We start from the raw sequence: 21,228 nt of genomic DNA on the forward strand, positions 1-21,228 counted from the left end.
AAAGTTTTCTGAATACTGTAATATTTTAATATTTTTGAATCGGTGAACAGTGAAACACCACGTGTCGCGATCTCAGCTGTTCTTGTGAGTGCACAGTGGCACCCATGTGGTTTTTCTTAGGTGAGGTGGGAGAGAAGAGAGGGGGGGGGGGGAGAGGAGAGAGAAGGAGGAGAGAGAAAGAGAGGGGGAGAAAAATCGGCCACCACCGGTTGGCCATCGTTCGGCCAGCAGAGGGCCACACGTGCTATCCCACTACCTCAACCTCCTCAATTCCGACCGGCCACCCAAATCTCACGGCCAACAAGCCGATAACGTGCCAAGATCGGAGCGTTTTCCGGCGACAGCCATTTTTCCCATTTCTGGCCATTTTCAGGCCACACATTACAGCAACCCCTCACCACCTCCTCGTTTCCGGTCAGCCCACCAAATTTCACGGCTACCGGACCTCCGACATGCCGGGATCGGAGTATTTTCCGACGAGGGGCCGAAAATCTTCAAACCCAGATCTCTTCGCCGTCCGGCCTCCGTTCGCCTCATCGCCGGTCCCGTTGGAACCCTCTCCCCTCGATCTACAAAACTCCCAAAAATCTCGGCCACCAGCCACCGGCGGTGACGGTTTCCGGTGGGATTCGACGGCTCGCAGGAAAATCCAGTTCCGGTGAGTACCCAGTTGCACCGCCGGTCCCTCCCCACTAATTTCGACCCCCTGAATCCAAATCCGGTGTCCTTTTCCTCCAATTCGCGATGGTTTGGGAGAATCGAGGCTCTAAAGGCCGAGAACTTTCCAGCGAGATTCCGGCCACCACCGGTCCGATCTCCGGGAAGTAAGACCAGATTCGTAATCCTTGTCACTCAAGCTTCGATTCGGTATATTACTCGTCAATTTTGGTTAACGTTTGTGTTAGTCCCCCAGGGTATCGGGTATTATTTATCCGAATAAAATATTATTTTATTTGACTGTGTGTAAATTGTTATTTTAGGAGCACGTGTGGATTGACAAATCGATCCTATGGTGGATCGTGGTTTAATTGTGTGTTCCAGGTGAGTGACCCACCTTCAAATTAATTTCGGGAATTAAATTTGTGAATATTTTGTGTGAATTGAATATTTGAAATTTATATTCTATGTGTCAAATATTTAGTGGATTTATATGTGGAAATTTTGATGCCCATATTTGAATAAATTAAATCATATTTTGATTTTTGACAAATTATGGAAAATTGGATTTTATGGAAATTTGATATTTAAAGGCATTGTGATTTTGATATTAATTGATTTATTGTGGAATTTATTTGTGAATTTATTTTGATTAAAGAAAAAATGCATTTATATAAATTCATGCATTGTGGAAATTATTTTATGGTATTGAGGATTTGTGGAATTAAATTATATATGAAATTCATGTGGTTTTAATATTATTTTTGGGCATGATTTGATTTTAAATATTTCAAGGAAATATTGGTTTAAGTTTGGTAGTTTCAACTTGTATAATTATACCTTGGAACATTACTTGATTGATTTTATGATTTGGGAAGAAAATTATTTGTTTATTGTTATCGGCGGATTTATGCTGGAAATGTTAAAGAAAAATGTGGGAGATTGAGTTCGAAAAATGGTATAATTCCCATGGTAAATTTTGGAAAAATTACGCATCTTTTTATAATAAAATTTGGTTATTTATTTTAGACGCACTCATACAGTATTGGTGTTCTGTACTGTATATGTGGATGAGCGCGCAAGTTATAATGTCTCCCGTGAGTTGCCATCGGACCGAGGGCAGGCAAGTTTGATATTAGCCATAAGCTGCCCCCCTCCATGGCCGGGATGACGATTTAAGCAGCGGCGCTGTCGGGACGTCGAAGCGACCGTATGCAAGTTTCTCTCTTTAACCTCCCGCCAGACGGTGATTGGGATGCTGGGCATCGGAGGGCATCACTGGTATATAATGTGGTGCGTCAAGTATAAATTTTCAGATAGAAATTTCAATCCCTAAAGGTTTTAAAATCGTATTTAAATTAAGTGCATTTAATTTATTTTATCATCTATTTATAATTATTTAAATTATATTTCTGATACTGTTTATCTTAATTTATTTAATCAAATTATATGAATTATATATTGAAGTCTTCTTTTATGTTGTATTTCTTTCATGCAAGTATTCTAAATTTATTTTATTATATTTCATTACATTTTATTGGTATTTGGATTGTTTATTTAATTATTAAATTAATTATTATTGGATTTGTGGGGCATAAAATACTGGGTTTTGCGAAAATGTTTTAAAAAGGGGGAACCTTTCCAACGGAGTGAATAGTGAGGGTTTTGAGAGGAAATATTATTTTCACTTAATTATTATTTATTTACTTATTTATTCTTAATTAATCAATTGTGCTATAATTTTCGTTACTATTATAAGTATACAGTAGATAGGGTCACTCACTGGGATGATTAGCATCTCATATTTCTAAATTCTATTCCCCTAGCTACAAGGTTTGGGAAATGTTGATTGTCCGGGGCAAGCCCGATGTCTCAGTTCATTACCGAAAGTCCAAGAAGCATTTCTTTCCTTTTTCCTCTTCATCTTGTATTGCTTCATCTGTCATTATATTAATTCCACATTTATTTGTATAATGCTCTGTATAATGTATTGGACATTTAGTTATTAATTATGCACTGATTTACTGTTATTCATTTGGAGTGTTGTAAATTTGTGGAATTAAATTGTAGTAACGTGGGAGGAATAAGGGGATGTATATAGAAGTGTGTTTCAGTGCAGGAAATTTGTGGTAAGTCCAACCCTTAGGGGAGGTTCTGCCGGATTTTCCATTGGAGGGTCCGGTAGGGTTTTCCTGGAATCAGAGCTTGTCTAGGGTTCCGATTAGGAATTTTGGACGGGTCCTGACACCTGACATACTCGATCATTACATCCCCTCACCGACCATAAGCATATGGTGATGACTAACCATTTGAGGTGTGCCGCCACATCATATCCTAAAACTCTTAAGGATAACGGAACCTAGAACTCTGATACCTACTGTTAGGACCGGTCCAAAATCCCTTCTCGGAACCCTGGATAAATCTTGATCTCAGGGAGATCCTACCAGACCATCCTATGCAAAATCTGGCAGCATCTCCCCTAAGGTAGAACATGCCCAAACTTTACCTGCACGAAAACGCACTTCTATATGGTACCACCTTATCTCTCCCACCTTACTACAATAATTTCCACAATGGTGGCACCTCGATAACAATTCATACAACACATATGTATATGCAATAGGAACAATTTTACTAAATAAACAACCCAAATGTACCTTTAAACATTCACGGCCGCCCACACCACCCACTTAGTAGCATACTACATATTAATACCGTTTTACAAAGTTCCAATTCATAAGGTAAGCAGGAGAAAATAGGACAATATTAATAATGGTAATATTAATAACAATAATACCATAACTTGCCCGTAGGCTTCCACCCTTGCTCGTCAGCTTTCCCACTTGCTCGAAGGCTTATACACTTGCCCGAAGGCTTTCGTATAATACCAATAATAATAATAATAATAATAACAATAAAGATAACAATAAATCATAATAATACCAATAAAAGTAATAAGAATAATAATAATAATAAGTAATATTATTATAATAATCATAATAACAACATTAATAACAATAATAATCACAAAATACCAATAATAAAATGGTGGCAACCATGATAATTAATGGCAATGATAATTATAATAAATAATGAAATTGCTACTAAAATAATCATAATAAATAATAATAGCAATTACCGTATCCATTACGTGATCCATGATTCCAGCTATCTCCGGTATTTTGCTACCAATACAATCTATGATGGTTGCCTTGATTGGCCGTCCAATCCCCTGGACTCGTAGGCAACATAGTTATGAGACTAGTTCTACATGGGCCACATTGGATCGTCGTCCCCGTACGGTATGGTATATATAACATAATATATTATAATATAATACACACACACACACACACACACACACACACACACACACACACACACATATATATATATATATAAAAGATACTTGATGCACATACTATATATCAGTGGTGCCCTATAGTACGTAGCATCCCAAGCACCGTCCGGTGGGAAATTAAAGAGAGAAACTTGCATACGATCACTTCGGCATCCTGACAGTACCGCTGCTTAAACCGTCATCCAGGCCATGGAGGCAAGCGGCTTATGTGCACTATATAAACTTGTCTGCCATCAGGTCCATAGCAACTCACGGTAGACATTACAACCTGTGTGCTCATCACATCCACAACTACAGAACATCAGTACATGTATGGTGCATCTAAAAACTATAAATTTTGTAATATTATAAAATATTAAGATTTGATAAAATATAATTGGATTCATATGCCTTTATCAAATACATAAATAATAACAATTAATAAATAGTTAAATCTACAAATATATTCTTGATCACAATAATTTAATATAATTATTTCTCTCGAACCTTCAATTCAATTTATACGGAAAATATTATCAGTGAAGCCACATAAAAAGTTATATATAGCTAAATACATAAGATTAAACATTATTTAATAAATCATATATATTCAAATATTAAAATCTCATAAACATAGCTGGATTAAATACTTCCTTGCAAATTTATATAATCCACATTTTCTTTACACCATCATCATAACCCCGTCACTTAAAATTTATCAATGCATGTCTATTAGTAAATCAATAAATAATAAACAAATGCATAAATACAGTTTTTGAGCTCAATAGTTAATAGAAATGTTTTCATAAATCTTCTTGAAATTTACTTGCACACAACCTCATTTAAATCGCATAATAAAATACAATAAATGAAATAATAAAAGATAATTTTAATAACAATTTTATTTAGGCATTAAACACATAAATTCCCATAACACAATATTTATATATATTTATATACACATACATATGTATACACAAGCATATATATATATATATGCACATATAAATATCTTCAATGTATATATATATATATATATTCATTGATACTTGTTCATATACACACACATTCTTTCAGCAACTAAATAAATATATACACATGCTCATATACCCACAAAATATATGTGCATATAGAAATATATATATATATATATATATATCAGACTAGCACATACCATGGAATGCACCAACATTTATACATCCGCATATGTATACATGAATGAAACACATATATATTTATAAACACCCGTATACATAAACATATATACACAAAACCCGATTAGCCTTAACTCAAAAGTTGGGGTTTTTCAACATCTTGAGGATTAATTTAATTTAATCATTTCTTTGGCCCCTAACAATCATTAGGAACTTAGCTGTAAAGACAATTGACTGAAGACTTGTCTAATTTCTGTCCAATTTCAACATAAACATAATTTACCTTCATCAATGGTAACTTCCTAAATACTCAACTATAATTCACATTCTAACTACCAATTTGAAGCTTAAAGTTAGGCCCGTGACATTATGGTGAGAGCACCAAGAATATACCTTCAACTGGTTCAACCAACACCGGAGGTGGCCGGAATCCCGCTAGGACCTTGTTGCAAAAATGGGTTTTGTCATATCCCCTACACGAGCGAGTTTTGAGCCAATCCAAGCTTGGAAATGGACTTAAGGGGTCTGAATTTGTGGGAAAGGACCACCCATCCGACCTCAAGCTCATCGGAAGATGGCGATCAAAAAATGCATGCCTCATCGGTTTTCATGGCTTCTCGGCGAGTCTAGACCATTTCGTGGTGTCATAAACATGGCTATGGTTTCCTAGGGAGGTGGGTTTCAAGTTAGTATGAACATTTTTTGGTGGGTGTCCAAAATTGAGAGGAAATTGATGATGGAAAATGGTTGCCATGAATAAGCGGGAAGGGGAAGAGAGGGAGAGCTCCAAAGAATTCCAGAAAGAAGAAGAAGAAGAAAAGGAAGGAACGAGGGTCCCCCCCCCCTCCCCCGGCGCGCTGTTTTCCCAAGCGGGGAAAAGAAAAGAAAAAGAAAAGGGAATAAATAAAATAAAATAATATTAAAATAATAATATAATATTAAATAATAAAATAATGTAATATTTAATTATGGCTGACATGTGGCATTTTTTCATCGTGACACACAGCACCATATACTAAGTTACATGTGGCATATACTGTTTACACATTAAAAAATAATATTAAAATAATACGATATTTGAAAAACTTTGCAGGTCTATAACTTTAAAACCACATGTCCGAATCGGACGTGCCGCCAGTCTATGAACTTGTATCGGCGAGTACTTCACAGCCATATATGAGTCAAAGCTCTATTTCACAAAAATAAAAAGTCAACTCGGACACCCTCGGACAGTTCGGACATCAAGGTGTTTTGCTCATAAATTTCAAACCATATCTCCGTTTTCGACGTCCTACTAGTCGATGGACTCATGTCGATGCGTACTTCATAATGGTGTCGTGGTCAACTTAGAATTCTTGCCGAATTAAAAAGTCAAAATTTGACCCTTCTCAGTCAACAACAGTAAAACCCGGTCAACCTTGGTCAACATGATAAAATTACAGAGTATTTTGGGACGGGATGTTACAGAAAACTGAATAATTAAGCTTTTTTATTATTTAAATGTCTAAAATTATTTGCTACCTCAATGCTAATTTTAAATTTATTCTAATTTTTGTGTACAGCGAAAAGAGACCAGAAAATATTTAGGGGCGTATCAGGTTTTGAAGACTTCAACTTGTTTCTATTTGCAACCAAATTTTAAGAACGGTCAAAATTTGGTAAGCTTTTATTTTTATTTTATTTCTTTATTTATTTATTTTTTTCTATATATTTTAAATTTGATCTTATCTTTTCAGCACATTCAGTGACTTGATCCCGTAGAAAGAGATGGTGAGTAGTTCCCCTTATTTATTTTATAGAATATTTAATATTTTTTAAAATAAAATAATAAATAATTAGCGTCAGAAGTTCCATTTATCTACATATTTTATATATAGTGGGTCCCATGCTATATAATAATAAATAATTAAATTTGGATATTACATACCCATTAACTAGAACTGATCTTAATTGGTTATGAATAACGGATACTCTCAATTTTTTTAAGATTTGTTTGCCTTTTGTATTTATATTTATATTTATTTTTTGCATTTTTGAAATCAAAGTCGTATGAATAATAGTAATGCAGACTATCTGTAGGTTTCCTTATTTATTTATACAAATATTGAACGTCTGTCTCTCTCTCTATATATATATATATATTGGAAAATACGCTTGGTTTTTTATGTTAATTTCGATTGATTTACAATAGCCAGGGCAATCTATAAGAGCTTTACGTTCGCATACACGCTCTCCCTCTCTGTAAGAAATTAGAGACAGTGAGCTAGCAGATGATATACAGATATAATAGAGAGAGACACACACACATACGACATATAATCATACAGCTTTAGGGGCAGGGCATGCCTTCTTTGACGTGCAGCCTGCAGGGCTATTAAGCTCCCAAGGAATTACACGACAGAGAAAGAGAGAAAGGGAGGGGTTTTAAAAAGCTTTACTAGTGTAACACGTAAAATTAATAAGCTTTCTTTTTTTTTTTTTTTTATTACTATTATTATTTAAATGTTTCAAATTGTTTACTACCGTTGTGTTGATTTATTTTCACTTATTCTTGTACAGGGCGTGTCAGCTGAAGAGATATTTGTGGTTAAAGAAATTGGAAAGGTCGTGCAAGAATTGATTATGATGTCCATTTGCAAGTGCAAGATGGAAGATCTTCCCAAAGAGTTGGTTATTTCAATCCTGTTACGTCTACCGACAAAAGATCTTCTCCGATGGAAAAGCGTCTGCAAGTCATTATACTTCATTATTACAAGTCACCCATTCATTGATGTACACCGGAAGAAGATAAGGAATTCTTATATTCTTGTCAAATACGAGCATCTCATCAGTAACAACCATGTCATCTCTTTACTTTCTGAAGAAACCTTAGATGTGGTTGACACCCAACCAATATTATCTAATACTCCATTAATGGATTCAATGAGTTCCATAGATCATGTCGTCGAGGTGGTGGGCTGTTGCAATGGTGTGGTATGTCTCAGACGAATATATGAGTATGTCCTGTGGAACCCTGCAACAAGAGATGCAAAAGTTATTCCAAATGGATTATACAAAAGCAATCCGGATAAGAAAATGTTTCGACGTCTTCAAATGGGATTCGGTTTCGATTCCAAAAACAATGATTACAAACTTGTCTCAATCCAAAGATTGTTTGGAGACAATCACCGCCCTGTTCACCCATGCCAACAAGAGGTTGAAGTTTATAGCTTAAAAACAGCTTGTTGGAAATTGCTACCAGGTATCATCCCAACTTGTGATATTTTGTCAGCATATTCAGTAGAGGGATACAACGGTGGTGAAGTGTTTTCCTGGTTGGTACGCAATAGAGAGTATGGAGAACATGTTATGTCATTCGACATGAGCAATGAGGTATTCATAACAACACCTTTGCCTCCTCCTTGTATAATTGAAAGTAGCAGTCGTGGTAATTGTTGGAACAGCCTTATATCTCATAATACATCCCTTGCGCTTGATCATTGTGTTAGAGATAGAAATAAGGATACAGAGACTAGTAACATATGGGTGTTGGGTGAATATGGTGTCAAGGAGTCATGGACTAATCTATTTACCGTTGGACCTTTTCAATCCAAAACATCGAGTATAAGAGGATTTAGGAACAACAATGAGGTTCTTCTCCAAGTAGACGGAGGTGGATGTCGTCCTGATATGACTTTGGTTGAACCTTCCATCCAAAAAATTAAAAATTTGAATATTCATGGGTCATCACCGCAGGTCTTTAACTACCAAGAAAGTCTAGCTCAAATTAACGCAAGTTCTCCTATCAACTTTTTTTTTTTTTTTTTTTTGGTTTTTTTTGTTGGTCTAATTGTTTGTTAATTTAGCTATTTAGATATGTTTTTACTTGGTCTGGTTGTCACGGTAAGGATAGAGTTGATATTAATTAAGTTTTCGTGAGTGTATCTGCTATCTGATTATATATCAATAAAGCTTCTAAGCTTTCGCTGTATTTTTTATATTTATATTTATTGGTTGGTATCATATGTGTATATATATATATATATACAGTGTAAATAACAAAAGTGTCATCAGCTAATCACGGCAACCAACTAGTTGTATTAATAAGAATCAGTAAAATTCTTATTCACCAAAAAAAAAAAAAAAAAAAGAATCAGTAAAATTCTCATAAAATTTATTATTTATCCGTCGATAATATAGTAATAATAAATTGATTTATTTTTTTTAGTTCTCTTATATATTTAAAGCATTTTTTTTTATATTTAAATTATATGAATATACTAACCAATAATATTTTAATACAATACTATTTGATAAATAAATTTGATGAATATTTTGATATATATAACATTACTCTAATAAAAATATACATTAAGTATTGTAAGAATGAACTATATTGTATAAATTAACTATACGTGCTGCTCAAGGATTTTATTTTATTTTATTTTTTTACATATTCACAAGACTTTTCAATAAAAAAAAAATAAAGATTAAACATTTTATTTCTTTTTAGATACAAGAAATGGAGTCCGATCCTACAACCTTTCATGCAATGCACATGACAGAAAGCCAAACATGCCTAGACTTCAAATATATCATTAATATGATAGTGTGCAGTTATTTTCCCTCAAACAAAAACCATAATCAGCAAATAGGAAAATCTAATAGACCTTCTAGCTAGTTAATTATGATGCTTCAATAATCTATGATATTTTAACAATTTTTATGGTGGCCTAGCATCTTCGGCTTAAAAGAAAAAGCCTAGCACCTTCTTTCTTCTTCTCTATATCAATTTCAAATTTCAAGAGTTTTTTCTTCTATTTTGAAAATTTTACACCATAGCATTTTCGGCTATGAAGAAAATTTTTTTGACTGTTCAAGTTTTTATGTAAAAATCCATACAAAATTTCTCACCGGAACCCTAGACAAACCTTGATCCCAAGAAAACCCTACCGAACATTTCAAGGAAAATCAGGCAGCATCTCCCCTAAGAGTTGGACTCACTACAAAATTTCCTGTACGAAAAACGCACTTCTAAAGATGTCGCCTTATTCCTCCCACCTTACTACAATTCATTCCACAAATTTACATCACTTCATAAATAATGAATAGGGAATCCGTGCAATACACTATTTAATAATGTCCAATATAGTATACAGATTATTTGAGTTACAACACGAAAATAAAAGTTGTGACAATAGAGAAAAGAAAGAAATATTACAGGATAGGAAATAGGAATATGAAGAAAGACAGAACTCCTCGAATTATCTGCAACAGAAAGATGTTGAGCTCGCCTCAAATATCAACGTCTACTAACCTGAGCCTAGGGGAGCGATTTTAAAAATGTGAGATGCTAATCATCTCAATGAGTGATCCGATCTACTATACCATAATATTAATAATGCTAGAATAATGATAATAGTAATTATTTGAAGATGATCTTGCTCTTAAAATTCTCACAACTCACTCAGTTGGAAATATTCCCCTTTTAAAGCATTTCATAAAACTCAACATTTATACACCCCGAAAAGTAAGGACATGATAAATGACTAAATGCAAATAGCAACAAATATTTGAAATTTACCTTGAGAATATACTAATAACAATTAATTGAATTTATAGTAAATTACCACAAGATAAATAAGATCACATCTAAATAAATGAATAAATAAATAACAAATTTCATATTAGATGAATTCAGCCCAATCAAATTAACTAAGCAAGATTTAACACAATATACACTCTTTATTTCAATTACCATTTTTAAAAAACATTTAACTTTGATAATCAGGTGGGAGAAAAATAACTTGATGCACCATACTATATACCAGTAATGCCCTACGATACCCAGCGTTTCAAGGCATCGTCTGGTGGGGAGATTATAGAGAGAAAACCGGCATCCAGGCTGCCCTAGCGTCCCAGCAGCGTCGATGCTAAAAACTCAATTCCGACCATAGAAGAGGGCGGCTATGGCCAATATCAACCTTGTCTGCCCTCAGTCCAATGGCAACCACGGGAGAGTATAAACCTGCGTGCTCATCACACTCCACCAGCCCGCTAATCACATCCACAATTATAGAACACCGACACTGTATGGGTGCGTCTAAAAAAAACCATATATATATATACCAATTCCCAATTTTTATAAAACAAAGGATAAGACCCACAACTTCAATTCATCAAATAATCCATCATCTCAATATCCAATGGTATATATATCCAATATTTTTCAATACCATAAAATAAATTTCCCACCATTGTTTCAATGCGTGATAACATTTAAATAAATATTTTCTTCACATCCTTCAAATTTAATACAATAAAACCACATTGAAATCCGCATAGAAATCCACATGTGCATAAACTCATATAATACATTTGAAATAATCATGAATAACCCGCAATTGACATCAACAATAACTCTGAGTATAATTTCTTTGAAAACCCAGAATATAAATTTTGATGCACAAGTTCACACAAATCATCGTCAAAATTTAATTAATAATTTCCTTAAATATTAAGCATAAATAACACATTTTCAGGAATAAATTAACACCGTATATATATATATATATATATTTTCACAACCCCAAAATATAATTTGGTAGCACCTCACACATAAATATTATCACAATGAGCAAACTAATTTATGTAACCATTTTTTTTATCAAACATAAATATCCAACACATACCACACATTTTTAAATTAATCAATTAATACAAAATATACATAATTTGATGCCTGAAAATAAATTGAAGGTGAATCACTCATCTCGAGCATGCACTTCAACCAAGATCCACCACGGGATCATTTCTACAACTCACATGGGTTCCTAAAACATCAATATCAGACAAGATCAAATAAATTAATATTTTATTTAGATAAACAATACACGGTATCTGGGGGAGCTAACATAAACGATATCCAAAATTTGCGAGTAATATACAAAAATGAAGCTTACAACGCAAGGATTAGGAATCGAGTCTCACCTCCCGGAGATCGAATCCATGGTGGCTGGAATTTCGTCGGAAAGCTTTCGGAATTCAAGTCCTCGATTCTCTTAAACCATCGAAATTGAAGGAAACTGACCTCGGATTTAGGTTTAGGGTGGTCGAAATAGTGGGGAAAGGTAGGTGGGATCACCAGGAACTCACCGGAATGGTGTTTTTCCAATGAGCCACCATGCCCTATCGTAAAAGCTCACTGCCCGTAGCACCTCCGGTGGCCAATGGCCATGAAATTTGGTGGGGAGGTAGATTTGATAATGGGTAAGCTAATGGGACCGGCAGTGATGGAAATTGGTGGCTGGTTTGGAGAAAGCACCGGAAAATGTGATCAACACCATCGATAAAAAAGCTTCGATCCTGGCACGTGGATGGTTGGATAGCCGTGATTTTTGGGTGGCTAGCCGGTTTTCAAGTTGGCTTCACGGTGGTCTGGAGCGTGTAGCAAGGGGTGGACGGAAAGTGTCAAAACGATGGTGGCCGACGGTGGGTTTCTCTCCTCCCTCTCTCTCCTCTTTCTCTCTCTTCCCTCCCCCCTGGCCCACACTTGTTTTGGCCAAATAAAAGCCACCCGTGGGTGTTACTATTCACTCACGGGATTGGTTGAGAAACGACACGTGGCATACTGTTCATTCAATTCAAAATATATTAAAATAATATAGTATTCGAAAAATTTTACAGGTTCATAACTGTAACACCCCGTCCCAAAGTACGTCGGAATTTTTGCACGTTGATTGAGGTGAACCGTTGATTGAGAGGGTCAAACTTTTGACTTTTTGTTTCGGATGGAATTTTGCATTGACCAAGGCACCATTGCAAAGTACATGTCATCCCGAGTTCGTAGACTAGTAGCACGTCGGAATCGGAGCTACCATTTGAAAGTTATGAGTAAAACAAGTTGAGATCCAAATTGTCCAAGGGGTGCCGGAGTTGACGTTTTGTTCGTACAAAGTTGAGCTTTGACTCATGCATGGTTGTAAAGTACTCATCAATACAAGTTCATAGACTAGCGATACGCATGATTTGGATATGTGGTTTGAAAGTTACAGACTTGTGAAGTTTTTCCGAGACAATGTTTACTATTCATGGATCTGTATGTGTGTGAACAGTGATGCCACATGTTACAAAAAGTGGACCCACCCGTGAGTGGACAGTGGCACCCATTGGCATTTTGACTATTTGAGAAGGGGAGGGAGGAGAGAGAAGGAGAAGGAGGAGAGAGAAAGAGAGAGAAAAAGGGGAAGGATCGGCTGTAACACCCCGTCCCGAAAGACGTCCGAAATTTTCACATTGACCAAGGGTTGACCAAGTTTGACCGTTGACCAAGTGGATCAAAATGTTGACTTTTTGCTTTAAAGGGGACGTTGCATCAACCAAGGTACCATTGCTGATTTCACATCAATGTGAGTCCGTAGACTAGTAGCACGTCGAAAACGGAGCTACGGTTTGAAAGTTATGACCAAAACAAATTGAGGTCCAAACTGTCCAAGGGGTGGCGGAGTTGACTTTTTGTTCATGCAAAGTTGAGTTTTGACTCATGCATGGTTGTGAAGTGCTCATCGATACGAGTTTATAGACTAGCGACACGTCCGATTTGGACATGTGGTTTGAAAATTATGGACCTGTAGAGTTTTTCAAATACAGTATTATTTTAATATTATTTTTAAATATGTGAACAGTGTGCCACGTGTTACTTAATAAAGGGTGCCATGTGTCACAACGGTGAGATGCCACATGTCAACCATGATTAAATACCATATTATTTTATTATTATTTTATACAATAATATTATTTTAATATTATCTAATTATTTTATTTTCTTTTTCTTTTTCTTTCTTTTTCTTTTCTTTTTTTCTTTTTTTTCTTTTTTTTTTCCCTTCCCCCCACGTGGGGAAAAAGCTCCCAGCCCCCCCCGAACCTTCGTCTTCTTCTTCTTCTTCTTCCTTCGAACAGTCCCTCTCTCTCGGTCTGCGTTTTTTTTTTCGGCCATCAGACGGCCACACGTGCCAGGCGACGGGATGGGCCACGACTAGGCAAGCCCGACCATTGAATCTCCGACCGGTTGGCCGACTGACGCACTGGGATCGATGCCCAACATCGACGACCGGTGTCTTCCCTGTTGACCAGTTTTCCGGCAGCTACCGGCGGCTTGACTAGTCATTTCCCATGAATTTGGGCCCCCTTAGTCCGTTCTCAAGCTCGGATTGGCTTAAATCTTGCTCATTCGTGAGGAATGACAGAACCCATTTCGGTAGCAACTTCTTGGCAGGATTCCGGCGAGCTCCGGTGGCGGTTAGACCAATTGAAGGTATATTCTTGATGCTGTCATTGTATGCTTCGAATTGGTAGCTAGAATGCAAATTATAATTGAGTAATTAGGGAGTTGCCATTGATGGAGCTAGGTTGTGTTTATGTTTAAATTGGATAGAGGTTGGGCAAGTCCTCAGCCAATTTCCATTACATTTGGGTTCTTAATGGTTTTTAGAGGCTAAAGGAATGGTTAATTTGAATTAATTGACAAGATATTGAAAAATCCCAAATTTGCAGTTTAGGCCATACGGGTTCATCCTGTTTTCTACCAAATTAGGATGGACAATGTTGATATTATCAAGCAGAAGGTGTAAAAGGATTGTTATAGATTTTGTGAGTTGTTATGTTGATTGGAATTATTATTATACGAAAATTATAGTTAGCATGTGTATAGATTGATATATATATATATATACACACATGTACGGTGAACATATGATGCATATATGTATGTATACACATGTACTGTGAACATATGATGCATATATGTATGTATATATGTATATATGTATTTATATATATTGTTAATGGGCATATACATATATATATATATATATATATATATGGAGATGTGTGATGTTATATGAAAATACATAATTATATATATGTGGATATATATGTGTGTGTGTGTGTGTGTGTGTGTGAATATATATATATATATAGATATATATATATCTATGCACTTGTGTGCATAAAGACATTTATACATATGTATTTTATATCATTCAAAATTTTGAAGTATATCATATATGTTTTAAATTTTAAGAGATATTGTTGTTTGATTTTAATGTGTTATTTTTATGTGATTTAAATATATTCGTTATATAGAATTTATTATATCATATGTGTTTAATATTTAAGAAACTGCTATTTAAATTTTTGATGCTAAGTTATGTTGATTTAGTATATATGTTGCCTCATGTTTATATTTTGGGTTGTTAAAGGTTTTACCGTGTATATATATTTAAATGTGTGAAAATATAAATATATATATATATATATATATGCGAATATATATGTAGATATCTATGGATGACTTATAATAAACTGTATTGTGATATCTTTTGATGTATTTCTGTATATTTACTTGTATGTGAAATTGTATGTGGCCTTGATGATAAATTTTGGTATAAATTGAATTGAAGGATTGAGAAGAAAAAGATAATTATATTAAATTATTATGATCAAGAATATCCGTATATTTGATTATTTATTATTTATTATTATTGTTTATGTATTTGAATAAAGCATATGAATTGGATTATATTTTATCTAAATTTAATATTTTATAATATTACGAAATTTATGGTTTTTTTTTTTTTTTAAGAAGCACCCATACACGTACCGATGTTCTATACTGTATATGTGATTATGATAAGCGCACAAATTGTAATGTCCCCCGTGAGTTGCCATCGGACCGAGGGCAGGCAAGTTTGATATTGGCCATAAGCCGCCCTCCTCCATGGTTGGGATGACGGTTTAAGTAGTGGCGCTGTCGGGACGCCGAAGCAACGTTATGCAAGTTTCTTTCTTTAACCTCCTGTCAGTCCGTGCTCGGGACGGTGTGTAACAGGCCAGTACCACCCGCATCAAGATATTGTCCTCTTTGGTCCAGGGTTCACTCCCTCTCTCCCCCCTGGCCTTAAGGTTTTGTGAAAATGCGTCTTAATGGTTAGAGGTCCCACCTCTTTAACCTGCCAGTCCCGCTGGTCCAGGCCTCCCAGGCCCAACTAAGATATTGTTCGCTTTGGAAGCTAGGTGGTGAGCCCAATCCTACTCATCACGGATATCTAACCATTAAGACTCGTTTTGACAAAACCTTGAGGCCAGGGGGGAGAGAGGGAGTGTACCCTAGGCCAAAGAGGACAATATCTTGATGCGGGTGGTACTAGGCTGTTACACACTGTCCCGAGCACTGACTGACAGGAGGTTAAAGAGAGAAACTTACATAATGTCGCTTCGGCGTCCCGACAGCGCCATTACTTAAACCATCATCCTGGCCATGAAGGGGGGCGGCTTATGGCCAATATCAAACTTGCATGCCCTCAGTCCGATGGCAACTCACTGGGGACATTACAATTTGTGCGATTATTATAATCACATATACAATATAGAACACTGGTACGTGTATGGGTGCATCTTAAAAAAAAAACCATAAATTTCGTAATATTATAAAATATTAAATTTAAATAAAATATAATCCAATTCATGTCGAGTTCAAATTAACGCAACTCCACCTATCAACTTATTTTAATTTAGCTATTTCTGTTTTTGTTTATTGGTCTAATTGTTTTTAGTTTATCTATCTATATATGTTTTTTAGTCGATCTGATTGTCACGGATATGATAGAGTTGATATTAATTAAGTTTTCATGGATGTATCTACTATCTCGGACTCAAATAATTGTTTCAGACTATATATCAATAGAGCTTTTATAGTTCTTTATATATTTTACATGTATTATTCAATTCTTTGGATTGGTATTATTGATATTTATATATAAACAATTTTGTAAAGTGTGCGAAGCGTGCAAAAGTCGCGTGAATGACAAAATTCTCATTTCTCGGAAGTTTTCCAAATTTTGGCAACCACCAAGATTAAGCCATCTATGACTTTTCAACGTACAAGTGTCGGTTGGAAGATTTTAAAGTGTTCTGCGTTTGAAACACCCAATTCTTAAGGGTACCACTTCAATCATTGTCTTAAATTTTAACCATCTTATATTCAGTGGAAAGTTGCAAATTAAGGAGGGATGAACTGAACTACAAACTCAAACTCAAGCTAGGAGTTAATCCTACACAGAGACTGCATAAGGTTTTGAGTAAGAGTAATCTTTTAACGCCAATACAATGGGAAAGTATGAGAACATGTATCTCATATTTTCGAGTAAGAGTAATCTTTTAACGCCAATACAATGGGAAAGTATGAGAACATGTATCTCATATTTTCCAAAGTCACATTTTGAAATTGAACAAAAATGAAATTCATAATAGATAACGAACCAAATAATAATGCATAAAAACAGATGACATATGAAATTGCCAAATTTTTTTTTATGTTCCTCTGTTCTGTATTGTCCTTTTCCTCTGGCTTAGCATAAAAAGTTGAATAATTTGCTTCCAGCCCAAATAATATTAAATGTGAAATCGACAAGTTTGCTTTTTCTGTCATCGCGTGATTTTTTTTATGGCTTTAGCATAAGAAGTAGAATAATTTGTATTTAATGCAAGCTAAACACAAATTTAATTAATTTCTATTAACGTGCAAAATAAAATAAGAAATTAACTAAGCATAAATGGATACTAGAATGATGAAAGGAGTCGCCTTACATTAATCTGGAAGAGATGCATCAAATTCTCTTAGGATTTGGTTGATTATCTTCTTCTTCCTCATCAGAGCTTATAACAATCACACCTCCACCGGCTTCAAACTCATCCCGGCTTCTCTTAGTTATATTATGTTCTACTTGTGGTTCCATGACATCTTGACTAAGGATACCAAGTCTCTCTGCATCTTGGGCATATAATAAGCTGATCCCACACTTTGTGACGTATGAACAACCGCAAATTGAGTGGAAACTAAATGTGGCATTGCAAGTAGAGGACAAAAAGTTTGCTTGTTTTTTAATAAAATCCTCAAAGATGCTGTGGTCATACAACAGGAACATGTGATCAGAATTTGCAACTCCCCTAGTCTTGCTAGCCATCATCCTATTCCTGCTCATCAGCCAACTGAACTTATGGCTTATACCGTTGTTCCTTTTCAATGAGCATTCACATGATATCCACGAATCCCTATAAACATCGCAATTCTTGAATGCAACAACAGTACAGAGAGCAATACCCAACAAGTTGCAATGCCAATTTAGAGGAAGCTGGATATTCAGTCCATCTGATCAGCACCAATACCCGTCTGGAATTTGATCTCCCTCTGTTTTGTATGTAAACCAATCTGGAATTTCATCTCTCTCTTTTTGGTATGTAAACCAATCTGGAATTTCATCTCTCTCTTTTTGGTATGTAAACCAATCTGGAATTTCATTTGCTGGACAAGAAATTCTTAATGACGGTGATGCAAAGAATTGAAATTCCTGTATCATGGATGGAAATGGATTAGAAAGCATTTAAACAATCATTCATCATGGACGAAAAACTTACATTCTATCTAAACAATATATATATATATATATATATATAGAGAGAGAGAGAGAGAGAGAGAGAGAGAGAAAGAAAGAAACAAACTTACACTCTTAGCTTTTAATGTAAAAGCTGCCATACGCAAAATTCTGATATGTATATCAGCCATTATTCCCCTACGTGCTTCCTGATCCAACTTTATGCAATTGAAAATTTTAAAATCCAGGTTATGCTGGCATACGTCCGAGTTTGCTGAAGAAGCTGATAAAGTGGGGAATTTTTCGAGTTTTGAGCAGCCACACAAGGAAAAGTTTTCAATATTGTTTAATTCATTGATGCTGTCTTCTAGAGCTTCAAGGTTGCGGCACTTGTCCGGTACCCTTTTTTATTGATCATAAAAACAAAAGAAAAATTCATCTTCTTTTTTCAAGGAAAGTCAAGCGTCTAGTTCACTTACTGTGTTTTTTTTAACACGTGATGGATATTCTCATTTTCCATAATCTACTACGATCTCCAGGTCGTTTAATAGACTCTTCTCGGACAATTTCTCTACCCATTTCTTGCAGCAAATCATGCATCCGCAGCTTATTCTGGATGATGATTATGAGAGACTTATCAAACAAATTTTGTATTCCTGTGTTTGCAAAGAGGCCACAACCATCAAGTATTCTTTTTACAAAATCTACATCATATCCTTTGGAGAAACAAGCAATATCAAGAAATATATCTTGCTCCTTATCATCTAACTCACCATAACTTATTTTCACCACATTTTGAATGTCCTTATTTGGAACTGTTTCCAGTTTATCCAGTGCACTTTCCCATTCTTCTTTGCTCTTGGAATAAAGGACAGAGCCCAAAACTTTAATAGCCAATGGATTGCCACATGCATAATCTACCACCCGTTGTGAGAGTACCAAGTGCTCTGTTCCCACGGTGTTTCCGTTAAAAGCATTTGAATATAAAAGATCAAAAGCTTCAGAATCATTTAACCCCTCAACTCTGTAAATCTCATCAGCTACTTGCCTCAGCACTTGTACATTTCTAGCTGTTACAATGATTCCACTTCCATAGCCAAACTGATCGTGATCCCCAACTAAAAATTCTATCTGACTTGAATTATTGGCATCATCAACAACAATGAAGACTTTCATTTGGCGCAATCTGTATTTAATAGACGCGTATTCCACAAATGAGGAGCCCCTATTTATTTTTTCTTCCTGTAACAGTTCAGAAAAAAGCTCGTCTCTTAAATGATTTATTCCATGTTTTTCTGATTCTTCTCTAAATTTCCAAGAAAGTATCAACTTTCAAATTGATAAGACAATTGGTTAAGTACAGCACCAGCTAGGGTGGTCTTGCCTATACCACCCATGCCCCAAATACCGACAACTCGAACATCTGGGGAATCCATACGTAATAAAGACTTGACTTTCTTAATATGCTCTTCAATTCCAAACAAACCCTTTACTTCACTTATTGACAACTTGTAATTCAACTTCTTCAAAATGTCTTTAACAATTCCCTCAATCAACTTGGACTTGTAAGTACTTAAAATACTTAAGAGAACATGTTAGGCATATATATAACATATATCTATATGGCAGGGGAAAAATATGAATAATAAAGGTAGACTAATCGGAATAATGTTCTTGTAGAAAGAACAAAGGTTATAAGGGATGAATAGAAAAAACTAAGTTTTAGAGAGTTATACATACTTGGTGACCAGTGAATCCCGCCCAGATAGATTGGCTGCTTCTGTCAGAACAGCCCTTCATTGATGCGCTTTGTCCATCCTGTTCTGGAAACGTTCTTTAAGTTTAGTAGATACAGCTGCATAACTGCCCTTCTGTTTCCGTGCATGGGATGGATCTACGCCATAGAAAGCAGATATCACAATCTGTCCTTTTTCCCTGCATTCAAGTATTTGAACAAGCTCATCCAAGCACCAAGTGGAAGAAGCATAGTTTTCGGAGAAAATGATTACTGAAAGCATTGCTTCGTTGATTACTTTCTCAAGTGCTGGTGAAGCATAAGAAGAAGAAGATGAAGAAATGTAAGCCATATTCAGATGCTGCAAATCTACAAGCTACATCTATGACAAAATGCCAAACTAGTTTAACATAGCCAAACTAGTTTAATTTAAAAAATGAAAATAAAAAATTAAAAAATAAATGGGAAAAGCACCATCCAGCAAAACTTGCTTAGGTACTTCCCATCCTTGTTCGTTTAGGAAAGAAATATAGTTGAAAATACTGTATAAGGACATGGTGATTTTTTATATTTCTCCTTAGATGATATGAAAAGTTAAAATTTAAAGGGTGATTAAAAAGAATTTAATAACATTTTAAAACAGTAAAAAGAGAATAAAATTCATGGGACTTGGAGCACAAATTAAAAGTAGAGTAGGTTTGAATGTCTATCCACTAGAACATTCTCAAAGGATTTTTTAATGTAAAATAGTATATTTTCTATAATAAAGAGTATCTTTTAAAATAATTAGTCAAATTTGAAAAATACTCTCCAATAAATTCTTTATTTTTTTCTATAAATATTTATTGTTTTACTTGTAGTCCCATTTTTTTATATGAGTTATTTACTTCTTAAATATTATAATAATGGAATAGAAAAATATGTTACATTTAA

General features: G+C 35.0%; 2 protein-coding genes across 2 annotated transcripts; both read right to left on the reverse strand.

Moving 5' to 3' along the window:
* Positions 1 to 17,795: 17,795 nt before the first annotated feature.
* On the reverse strand, positions 17,796 to 18,751 carry LOC132799714 (disease resistance-like protein CSA1). Its single transcript, XM_060812169.1, has 2 exons — positions 18,692 to 18,751; positions 17,796 to 18,320 (listed from the first exon to the last, which is right to left on the reverse strand). Exons 1-2 carry the CDS (start codon positions 18,749 to 18,751, stop codon positions 17,796 to 17,798), a joined length of 585 nt encoding a protein of 194 aa, XP_060668152.1.
* Positions 18,752 to 19,049: 298 nt separating this feature from the next.
* On the reverse strand, positions 19,050 to 20,647 carry LOC132799715 (disease resistance protein RUN1-like). Its single transcript, XM_060812170.1, has 3 exons — positions 20,414 to 20,647; positions 19,922 to 20,122; positions 19,050 to 19,802 (listed from the first exon to the last, which is right to left on the reverse strand). The coding sequence occupies exons 1-3, from the start codon at positions 20,645 to 20,647 to the stop codon at positions 19,050 to 19,052; spliced, it is 1,188 nt and encodes a 395-aa protein (XP_060668153.1).
* Positions 20,648 to 21,228: the final 581 nt, after the last annotated feature.

Source organism: Ziziphus jujuba, chromosome 10 (assembly GCF_031755915.1).
Source record: "Ziziphus jujuba cultivar Dongzao chromosome 10, ASM3175591v1".
Lineage (NCBI taxonomy): Eukaryota > Viridiplantae > Streptophyta > Magnoliopsida > Rosales > Rhamnaceae > Ziziphus > Ziziphus jujuba.